We start from the raw sequence: 11,514 nt of genomic DNA, 5'->3' as shown, positions 1-11,514 counted from the left end.
CACGCACGCGCGCGCGCGCAGGACCGAGCCGAGGGCAGCTCGCCCACACTTCGCACTCGGAGGCGATCTGCTCCAGTCTCGCAGCGCCGATGGCATCTCCCGGCTCCAGCTTTTGGTCTTTCGGGTCCGAAGATGGCTCGGGGGACCCCGAGAACCCCGGCACAGGTAGGAAAATCGGGACCTGCAGCAGGCGAGCTTTGAGGGTGGACTGGGGTTGGCGGAGCTAGGGAAGAGGAAGGAGGTTTGCCACCTGCGGTGGGAAACTTGAGCGGCTTCGTCCTCCTCTCGGGGTAGGTCCCTGGCGGCCCAAGAGACCAAACCGCCGCAGGTCCTGATCCCCTAAGAGGACGCCCCGTGAATCCTGGGTCCGCTCCGCCGACGTCTGGGCGAGCCTTCTCAGCAGAGGCGTTTCCTCGACCCTCAATTCCTCAGGCCTGGGACGCTGCCACCATCTTGGTGTTGGGATCCTAGGGAGGGACAGAGTTGCAGCGGGGAAAGGACGCATTGGAAAGGGGAGAAAATTACTGGTTTGAAAGGAGAGCCTGCGAGGAAAGGGACAAGCTCGGTGTCTAGGAAAACTCGCCCGAGCGAGGCAGGGAGGGGAAGGAGTTTGCCTGAGCCGACTGGCCCCTAGAAGCCGCGGTGTGGGCTTCACCTTGGGGAAAGAACCCGAAAACGGAGGGCCGGGCGGGATCGCCAGACTCCCGCGCACTTCCCGCACCTGCCCGCGGTGCCAAGCCCGGGGCGGCCCCTTCCTGGACGCCAGGTTTATCGACACTGTTTACAAAGAACGAAATTTAGCACGTCCGTCTGTCTGCTCTGCTCTTTCTGCCTCGCCGACCTCGTGCCTGTCTTTCCTTACAGCGAGAGCCTGGTGTCAGGTGGCCCAGAAGTTCACCGGAGGCATCGGAAACAAGCTGTGCGGTGAGCGCGGGTACCCCGGGGCGGGAGGCGAAGAGGGCAGGGCGCCTCGGGGCCCCGGCGCCAAGCCACCTTCTCAGCTCTGCATCCTCAGCAGCGGGGTCGGGGTTCCTCGGTGCGGGGTGGGCGAGGGCTAAGGAGCCGGGCCCAGGAGGCGGCTGACCGAAATCCGCGCTCGGTGTCTTTGCCCAGCTCTGCTCTACGGAGACGCCGAGAAGCCAGCGGAGAGTGGCGGGAGCGAGCCCCCGCGGGCCGCCTCCCGGAAGGCCGCTTGTGCTTGCAACCAGAAGCCCTGCAGCTGTCCCAAAGCGGATGTCAACTATGCATTTCTACACGCAACAGGTAAAGGCGCCTCGCTGGGCCCCTGGAGCCAGCGCCCGAGGCTCTGCCCGTGCGCAATCCGGCGCCGCGAGCCCGACCCCCGCGCCCAGGTGGAGGGCGGAGGATGACTTTAGGAGAATCTTCAGCTGAAAGTGAGACACGCAGGGCCTGCCCCGGGTCCGAGACCCGACCCCCGCCTCTGCGCGGTGCGGGGCGACCGCGCTGGAAGGGGCTGCGGTGGCCGAGGTGTCCTCGCGCCGGGAGCTCCTGGTCGGCTTCTTGGTGCTGGTGCGGCCTCGGGTGGGACTCAGTTTCCAGGTCAGAAGTGCAAAGACTTTCTGTCTTTAGAGCGCAAGAGCAATTTGTAACTGCGATTTCACAGGAGAACGATTCTATTCACGTGAGAACTGCAAGCGGTTTTGCTCCCTTGCATTTACATACCTAGTCATCCAAACAAGCGCGCGTCACACACACACACACACACACACACACACACACACACACACACTGACCTCGGACACAACGGGCCTTCCTAATGGGTCCGAGTTCCTAACTTCGCATGTTCCGCTTTGCCTGGTTTGCCCAAACGCGTTGGTTCCTCAAACGCTCTGACGTGGACAATTTCCATAATCGTGTCGGATGATTTACTGAGAAATAACGTTTCCGAAGAGCCCCTGCGAAGAGGCACACTCTGTTTTAAAAAGAAAGCAATGAAGTTTAGAATTGAAATGCAAGAATTCATTTGGGGTGGGGAGAAATACTAATTTCTCTCATTCCTTCCTCTTTGAAAAGTGCCTCCCTTTGAAAGAAAATGCTCTGCGTTTCCAGATTTTTTTAAACATACAATTGCCAGTTCATAGAGAAATTGCTGGATCAGATCTTACCTGGGTATTTTCATAGTAAAATTAAAATGTGGCATTTTGATGACAGTATTCTGGACATATTGGGTTACATAATATACTATATTATTAAAATTAATTCTACCTTTAAAAAAATAAAAAAAATAAAATAAAATGTGGCATGTTGATTTCATTCCTTAGACCTACTGCCAGCCTGTGATGGAGAAAGACCCACCTTGGCATTCCTGCAGGAAGTTATGGATATTTTGCTTCAGTATGTGGTGAAAAGTTTCGATAGATCAACCAAAGTGATTGATTTCCATTACCCTAATGAGCTTCTTCAAGAATATAATTGGGAATTGGCAGACCAACCACAAAATTTGGAGGAAATTTTGATGCATTGCCAAACAACTCTAAAATATGCAATTAAAACAGGTATTGTCCCATCAGAAATAATAAAGCTCTTTTTTCTTTCACAATCTTTATTTTTTTTCTATAAAATATTTTCTGTTTTTTGGAGTTACTGATATTTTCAAATTTACAAAATTTTTCATCATTTAAAAAAATAGACGTTATTAGAATGATGCTAATCAAAAGCACCCTTTACTATTAGCGTTAATGATTCTGAAGTTGATAATGTCAAAACATTATCTAATTATAAATTGTCATATTTTACATTGCACATATTTGGTCAAAGAGATTAAGCACGGATATAGAAACAAGCATTTGTCAGCAGAGGCCAGTAGCAGCGACCCAAAATGCAGAGAGAAAAAAAGGGGGGAATATGAAAATGAATGCTCAAAAAATATGATCTAAACAAAAGCCCAAATGCTGATGTAGTGCTGGTAATTACTTTGGCATAGGAAGGGTGAGAATTTGGACAAACCATCCTATGTAATTATTGATCTAAAAGGGATAATATTTTGGCATTGTCTCAAATGGCCAACACTTTAGATTTGAACTTCAGTTTGTCTCTATTTTCAAAGAAATGTACACAAAAGAAAACACAATTTAAACTACCTTAACAATTTAGCCATATTATACAAAATGTGTGCTTCATAGTCACTCTGTATATAAGATAAGGAGGGGGTGGTTGGGGTGAGGGAAATCAGATATCCTTAGGAGCAAATTTATTGCTTTTTCACAGTACTCTTCACCTTCTATCCATTTTATAGTGCTAGGTATACCATTTGTTCGGGTGCATTCGAAGTTTTAATTTTGTCTACACAAAATCAGCTATTCATCTCCCAGGTCATGATTACCCCTTTCTTTTCTACATCATCTCTAATCATCCTGATACTTCATTAGAGCAATAAAAATGACTGAATTTTTCAGGGGGAAAAAAAGAACTTATGGATCTAAATTGATTTGTGGCTAATTGATTTGGAGCTAAATTTGATCCATATCATTCTAATCAACAACAAACATTTTAAGAATATCTGCTGTGTGATTTTAGCTCTTTGTGTGTGTGAGTGTGCATGTGTATGTGTGTGTAGTGCGGGGGTTATTCTTTGTACATTCTTTAAACCAACAGAGAGGAAAGGTATGCATAGAAGAAACCGTAGGAAATCAATTTACTGAATCATTGGTATCCGCTTTTGTGAGGCTATAGACTTAGGACTAGATATATAGGGAAAGGAATTTAGTTTGGTGATTTCTATCAAATTCCATCTGTGCAGTATGGTTTTGAAGGCTTGTTGGATATCATTCTCAGTTATGTTCATAGAGAATCCACATGATTTATATACTAGATGTTTCTTTCTCCCAGCTTTTCATGTATCTGTAAGTACAAACCTGAAGAATGCTTTTAATTCATTTTTTGTTTAACCCATTCCCTTAACTTAATATTTAAATGTTAATAGTAAAATGCTACCTAATTTTTTTTTTTGCTACCAAACCAAAAAGAATCTATACAAATGTTTCACATCTTTGTCCTTAAAATCTGGTGGTGTCTGAAATACAATTTAAAGACAAGATAATGGGAAATGCAAGTCAATGAAAGTAACTCTGTCAATGTTCCATTTAGTGTCAGGAAAACATGGGTCAATTCAATTCTTTGACTTTTACCATAATGTTTTTACATTTTTGGGGCAAGTATAGCTCTCATGCATGTTATTTAAAGTTCAGGAAAAAATATGATGGATTAAGTTGGATTTTTAAGCAAGGCATATTGATATTAATTCAATATCAATATTATTCATAACATACATATTCTTCCCCCTTACTCTCAAATAGAATTTCAAAGAATTAACAACAGTAATCTTCTCTATAGCATAAACTCCTATAACCTTATTAGTTATAGGAGTTTATGCTATAACTTGACAAAAAGTATTATTTAGGGTCTGTAAAGTAGTTACTACCCTGCTACATTAAGCATTTTAATGCTTCTCAGGAGATTGTTTTTTAAAAATGCATCTTATCACCTGCTTTCTATTGAGAGCCGTTAACCTAAATTTCCACTTGGGATTCAAGCTTTGAGTGGAGTGAGGGGCAGTGGGGAAATAATGCCTTCATGTTTTGATAAAATCACCTCTGTAAGAAATATTAGGACCAAAAACTGCCAAAAATGGTAAAAATCCTGGAATAATTAGCGTTTGTGGGGTCCTTAGATTTGGTGGTGGTGGTGGTTGGGTGATGGAAGGGTTAAATGTTGTCTTGAATCTTTTAACTAAACCATCAGCCAAAGGAATTGAAGGGTTAGTAAGTAAAACCTCCTTCGGTGCATGTTACCAGTACAAAGAGAACAGTTTGGACGACTTTAGGCCCCTCCCCAACTGATTCTAGACAAGCGGTTTGTGCATCCTTCCTGTCTCATTTGCTAATCTGTGGGGAGCATTCTAGAGCCTGGAGCAGCTCTAATCTCACCTTTTAAACTCACCGTATCACTGGCTGCTCAGGCTATCCTGGCCACCTGATTCCTGGCGTAGAGCCTGGCAACACAGAGCCCGGTGGGGGCAGCAGCAGCAGCTGGATGCCAGGGCTGCCAGGACAGCTTGCAAGCTGGAAGGCAGGTCTCTCACTCTCCTTCTCTCAGAGAGCCCTGCCTGGATTACCTGCGGCTTGTAGGGGTCATTTGAAGGGAGCAAAATAATATTTCTGCAGAAATCAAAAGGTCATGTTGTTCTTATCTGTCACACTATCTCCCTCTATATTTTCACATCATTATCAGGAAATGAAAATTTTGAGGGAAGAGAGATTTGGGGAAAATGGACGACCAAGGCCAAAAAGAAATACAGAAGGGAGAAGGGCCATTGAAGTATCAACTTTGTTCCCACCATTTCCCAAAGGCAGTCATCAGGGGCGACTGGTCTTCTGACATTTAGGACCATAACACAGGCCTTGGAATCCCTCTCAATTTTATGCCAAGGTTTTCATGCCAAAGTTTCCATAGAGTTAAATAGTGTGTGCTAGCAAACACCAGGTTCATGGAGAAAATGTCTGTGAATTGGTATGGTAGATGAACAGATAGATTTGCTAATCCTTATTAATTTCCTCGCTTTAAAGAAATGGTTTAAGGAAAGGGAAATGCAGGGGCACCAGGTGGGAACAGAGGACTGTGGTTTCAGCTGTGAGCTCTAATGAAATGGGGAGTCAATGAGGCAGAGAGAAGAGGGTTGTTCCAGAGGGCAGTGGTGGAACCCAAAGAAAGCTTTTTCACTTTCCACGGATACACAGACTGACAGGGTCAGCATCACAGGGCCTGGAAAAGAGCAAAAAAAGATAGAGGGGCACTGTGCAAGGCCAAAGGGAGGTAAAACAATGGTGGAGGTGGGGTAGAGAGCTGCACAAAACCCAATCTCTTTCAAATGTGCTCTTTTCTTTCCTGGCTCCTATCTTTTCTCAGCATCTAATTGTCTAGCCACATGCTGGCGGCTGATAAGAGAGCACTCCAGTCCTAGAGATAGCATCCCTGCTTTCTGCATTGCCTTTTTAAATCGTGTTTTGCCCATGCTAGCATGAGAGATTTTCACATCCCCAGGCTCCAGACAGGTGTCCAGTAAGTGGCAGGTGCCTTTTTATCAGACGCCATTTCCATAATTGTTCATCTTCCAAAATTTTTGCTGCTAAGCAAATCACAGATTTATAGATAGATTTTATGGGGCAAGACACAGAAGTGGAATTCTAATGAGATACTTACCATCACATTTAAAATAATGGCCTCAGGAGTATTTGGATGTCAACCCCCTTTTGAGAGTCTATGAGAAATCCAGAAATTAATTAGATAAGCCTTGCTAATGGACTGATCGGTCCATTGACTATATCTTCATGTATCTTGTTGACAAGACAGTGATGTTGACTGTATTCCTCTTTATTTTAAATCACAGCTATGAAGGAGTTCTGTTGTTTATAATTAAATATTTGGACAGAAAAGAATTGACAAGAATTAGGTTTTTCCATGCCATCTTTAGACAATCATTACCTTTTGAATCAAGGGCAAATCATTCAACAGAATGTCCTATTTTCTCATTTTTGCCTTGTCTTTTGTAATCATCAGCCATTTGTCACTGATATCATTATGAATGTTGGCATGGCTGGCGGATGTCATGGTATGACTGATTCCAGAACAGCTTCAACAAAAAAAGGATTTTTAATAGCACCAGTGTAAACAAGAAAAGTCTGTCTTTGAATAGCTTTGGATTGCACAAGCACTATAGTTTACAAATCTTCTGAAAAAAGGCTACATTTGTTCCACTTTGCAGACCACATTTGTTATTTTTATAAACAATATTTATAGAGAATATTTAAGGACCATATTTAGAAATACCAAAAATCCAAAATGATCTCTCTTGTTAGAGGAAATGTTCCTTTGGGGGCGCGGGTGTGCGTGCATGCATGCGTGCATATTGGGTTTCTGAATATGGATTTCCTACTTCTATAGGATCTGTCAAGGTTCTTTAGCAAAAGAAATTGTGTGTTTGAGAGGCATTAATTTTCATTGGATGCAGTCCTGATTCTGGGCATCCATTTTATTCAGGGCATCCCAGATATTTCAATCAACTCTCCACTGGACTGGATATGGTTGGATTAGCAGCAGACTGGCTGACATCAACAGCAAACACTAACATGTAAGTAGGTAAATGTGTTTTTATGTAATCAAGGATAATTATTAGTGAAGTTTAATAGTCTTTATTCTACTTCTCATGTGAAAATCTCTTTTATTAAGTAGCCCCTAAAATAGTGATGTGGATGTCAGACATACATTGCTGTTCACTCTAACTTAATAGAATATAGTGTTGATATAACTTTCATGCAAAGCTGTACAACATTTTTTAAACACAAAAAGGGACCTTTTTGAATTTTGGATTTATAATAATGTATATTGTAAAAGACAAATGAGATTAGATGTTATCTTTTAAATAGTGTTACTCAGCAATGTTCTTTATTTATTCAGTACTAGAGGCCTGGTGCACCGATTCCAGCACCAGTGGAGTCCCACGGCCTGGCCTGCACGGATCCAGCTAAAACCGGCGGTCTGACATCCCCCAGGGGTTCTGGATTGTGAGAGGTGCAGGACAGGCCAAAGGACCCCATCGGTGCACTAATCTGTGCACCGGGCCTCTAGTATGCATATAAGATCTTTGGTTAATTTCTTCCTTCCCTCTCCCCTACCCCCTTCCCTCTGAGATTCATCAGTCTGTTTTATGTTTCCATGCCTGTGCGTTGAGTGTCTGCCCCCTGGTAGTCAGTGTATGTCATAGCTACCAGTCGAACAGTCAAATGGTTGCTTAGGCTTTTATATATAGAAATGATAAATGACCATTGCGCACTAAGCCAATAATTGAAGCTCTTAACTTTACGGACATAGAAAAATGAGCAAACCTTTTAGAAGACTTTTTTTTTCTCTACTTCATGTATAATCATAACATTTGTGAATGCAGGATTTGAAAAAAGGAAATAGTTCTGTAGATACTATAGTGGTGAATTATTTATTTGAGTTACATAAATAAAATGTGGCCATTACTGCATTTCAGGTTCACCTATGAAATTGCTCCAGTATTTGTGCTTTTGGAATATGTCACCCTAAAGAAAATGAGAGAAATCATTGGCTGGCCAGGTGGCTCTGGCGATGGGATATTTTCTCCTGGTATATGATATTTCAACTTTTCTTTGTGTTTCTTTCTTCTGGTGTGCAGTGCCCTATTATGAACCTGGGAAGTCTTAAATACCATGTTTGTATTTCTGCTTAAGTTCAATAGTCTGTATATTGATAAAAAGAATGAGTGTCATTAGGTACACTTGACCATTGGCCATGCTTCTAAGCCAACTATCCCATGCTTGAACATTAGTTATTTGTGTTCAAAAAGAGCATAAACAAAGATTATATTTACTCAGGACTTCTATTGGGCTCCCACACACAGGATGTATGCATCATGTGGAACAAAAGAATAAAGATGCCTAATAAGAGAATTCACTCTCTGATGCTCTTCCCAGAATTAGAGAAAGGAAAAAGGCAGCCTCATTTAATAAGCATTCTCTGTTTGAGGATGCATGACAGGCAGATACTTAATAGATCCTAAGAACCCTGTTCCTCTCAAGCAACAAGCAGAGAAGCTGATTTACACTAATTTCAAGGAGGGTGGAGAGTGCCTACCAGGCAGTTTGTTAGAACTGAAGGAGAGGGTGATGATTTCTTCAGGAATTTTCTCCTTCCTTCTCTTCTTTATCAAGCCATTCAATCTCTCTCATCCTGCCTTTTATCACCCTCCATTGCATTCTAAGCTCCAGTTATTTACACCTCTTTCAGCCAAGAGAATCAACCTGAAACAAAGGCCTGTGCTTGCTTCCCAGTTTGTGTGTGTGTTTGTGCGGGCACGCGTGTGTGTGACCTTGGTTTGATGCAGAGAAGAAACAGAAGTTAGGAGGGCAGTGGGAAAAAAAGAGCCAGTGACCCATGGAAAAGAAACCCGGTGTGCAGATCATCAACTAATCAGTGCAAGGGGGAGGTCATCATAACGGGTGGGCGACCCCCCGCCCTCCCCCACCCCCTCCCCGCAGAGGAGCCGCTCCACGCCTGCCATTGTGCCAGGCCTCGCAAAGGCCACATTGTGATCTCTCTCCAGCAAATCTACAAAGACAAGGGGATAATGAGGGAGGGAGAAAATAAAACACAGATGGAAAAAAATGATAGATGAGCAACAGTAGACTTAAAATCAAGCAGCTTTTCCTATAAGCTCAGATCTGCTATTTTATTTTATGTTTTTAAAGCTATAGCACTTTTTTTTCAGGTGCTGAAGGAAAACCTGTTAGTTAAATTGTAGAGAAAATTAGCCTTTTCTTTATAAGTCATTGAGTGCCAGCTGTGAAGAATTTTTAGCTATCCTTTATTTGTAGAAAAGTTAGTACTTAGTTTTTTTTTTTTCCTCTGGGAAACCATCCCCTATTGAGGGAACTTTGTCATCATTGCCTGGAACTGATGCTCTTAAGTTCTTAAGGCTTAAGGTATTTTTTCATGAGCAATTAGATAGGGTTCAGAGATCAACATCACTTCTACCTTTATTCTTTCTCCTATTATAAGGTTAGTTGCATGATTGAGTTGTCCCTGAGGGAGCCAGGAGCATCCCAGGATCTATTTTAATGGTTCCCAGGAAGGCAGAGTGAACATGTGCTAACAGCTGCTCATGTGGACCCTAAAAAGTTGACTAAAGGGACTTGAGACAGGCCTAACTTACCTGGCTGGCCTTGAAACCCACCTGTCCCAGAGAAAGCATTGTCTCTGGCAGTTGTGCTAATATAGACTGAGGACTTCCCCAACATCCTCATCAATGACAGCAAATGATCAAGAAAAGGGGTTAGATAAGACTTAAGCTTGATCCTGGGGCTCCTCTTTTGGCCCCAAAGACCTAAAATAGAAGCCATCGATGTCATGTTACAATGCAATGTAGACATTGTAAAGTAGGGAGGGTACAGAAGAAAAGCCATTGGCAATCTGTTTCTTCTCTATAGACATTACAGAGGAAAGATTGATAGCATCCTGAATCACTAATACATGTCTTTCTAGGTAGCAGTCAGCCTTATTTCTGAAGTAAAGGGTCTTACAATTTAAGGGGTGAGGAAAGGGGGAAATCACACATATTACCTGCCTGAGATCTGAAAGTCCTGTTGTCTGGGACTAAACATGAAGAATTAGGCCTGTGGCTGAATATATATAGCTCAGCTGTTTGCCTTACGCCTCCATCTATAACTTCCAGAGGCTTTGTGTTTCACGGAAAGTCCTTTAGGACTTCTAGAAGAAATCCGTTTATGTTATGTCACCTGTGCCTGACAACCAGAGACCCGAGCACTTGTCACTGCTCAGCAAGTCATGAAGGACTGAGTGGGAAAGAAGAAAGGCTTGGCTTACTCACACACCTTCCCTATCTATAGGGTTTCCAGAATGATTCAGGGCTTGCTTTTGCATCCTTTCTCTTGAAGATTCATGGGCAATAAGAGCATGCAGGACTCATGCATCTGTCCTCCTACCTGTGCTGCACAATGCAGTCTGCTCTGTGCAGAGGTCCAGAAGCCTCTTCCTCCCTCTCCGGGATGCTGAACATGACAGAGAATGACTGAGGTGCAAACCGAAGAGTGGGAAGCAGAGCTAGAAGCCTCTTGGACAAGTGTCCTGTGAAATGAAGTTACTTTTTTAAAAATATATATATATTATTGATTTTTTTATAGAGAAGAAGGGAGAGGGATAGAGAGTTAGAAACATCGATGAGAGAGAAACATCGATCAGCTGCCTCCTACACACCCCCTACTGGGGACGTGCCCGCAACCAAGGTACATGCCCTTGACCTGAATCGAACCTGGGACTCTTCAGTCCACAGGCCGACTCTCTATTTGTCTTCTGCTCTCCTTTCTCCCTGGCCTGTCTGAGAAGAATGAGGGCAGCAGTTCTCAATGGGAGAATTTTGCCCCCAATGTTTTCCCTCAGGGGACACTTGGCAATGTCTGGAGACATTTTTTGGTTGTCACTTTGGGGGAGCACAGTGCTGCTGGCATCCAAGGGAGAGAGGCCAGGGGTACTGCTAAACACCATGCAATGTACCGGACAGGCCCCCATAAGTAATTATCCAGCCCAAACTATCATTATGCACCAGAATTAAGAAACCATAGCTAGAGTGCAAGTTTCTTTAAAAGCTGCTCCATTTTCCAACAGCATCCTACACAGTCAGACTTTTAGAAAAGGTGTCTGCTCAGAGCAGGTCTGACCTAGATTCTGCTTGTCCCATGTCTCTGGGGTCCAGAAGTAGGAATCGTCCTCATTCTGACTGATGACAAAGCCAGGATCTTGTTGACTGCTGTGTGTCAGGCTGCCTGCTTGTGTCAGAGCCCAGGGCTCATGGGGCAAAGATCGTGCCCTGTGTAGGCCATTCAACTAAATACAGAGAGCTCTTTTGCTCTTCAGCCACGTGAAGGGAAGGGAACTCAAAGTACTCACATAATGATAGGG

The 11,514-nt window shown here is 43.5% G+C and overlaps 1 protein-coding gene across 1 annotated transcript in view; it reads left to right on the top strand.

Moving 5' to 3' along the window:
* Positions 1-11,514, top strand: part of GAD2 (glutamate decarboxylase 2) — a 65,305-nt gene continuing 53,791 nt past the window's right edge. The window contains exons 1-6 of the mRNA XM_008148870.3: positions 1-165; positions 865-924; positions 1,114-1,263; positions 2,283-2,516; positions 7,057-7,147; positions 8,054-8,166. Coding sequence (XP_008147092.2) covers positions 90-165; positions 865-924; positions 1,114-1,263; positions 2,283-2,516; positions 7,057-7,147; positions 8,054-8,166 — 724 coding nt within the window. The 5' untranslated portion in view covers positions 1-89. The remainder of the gene's footprint in view (positions 166-864; positions 925-1,113; positions 1,264-2,282; positions 2,517-7,056; positions 7,148-8,053; positions 8,167-11,514) is intronic.

The sequence above is a fragment of the Eptesicus fuscus genome, chromosome 2 (genome assembly GCF_027574615.1).
Source record: "Eptesicus fuscus isolate TK198812 chromosome 2, DD_ASM_mEF_20220401, whole genome shotgun sequence".
Taxonomy (NCBI): Eukaryota; Metazoa; Chordata; class Mammalia; order Chiroptera; family Vespertilionidae; genus Eptesicus; species Eptesicus fuscus.
This window is presented reverse-complemented; position numbering and strand designations above follow the sequence as displayed.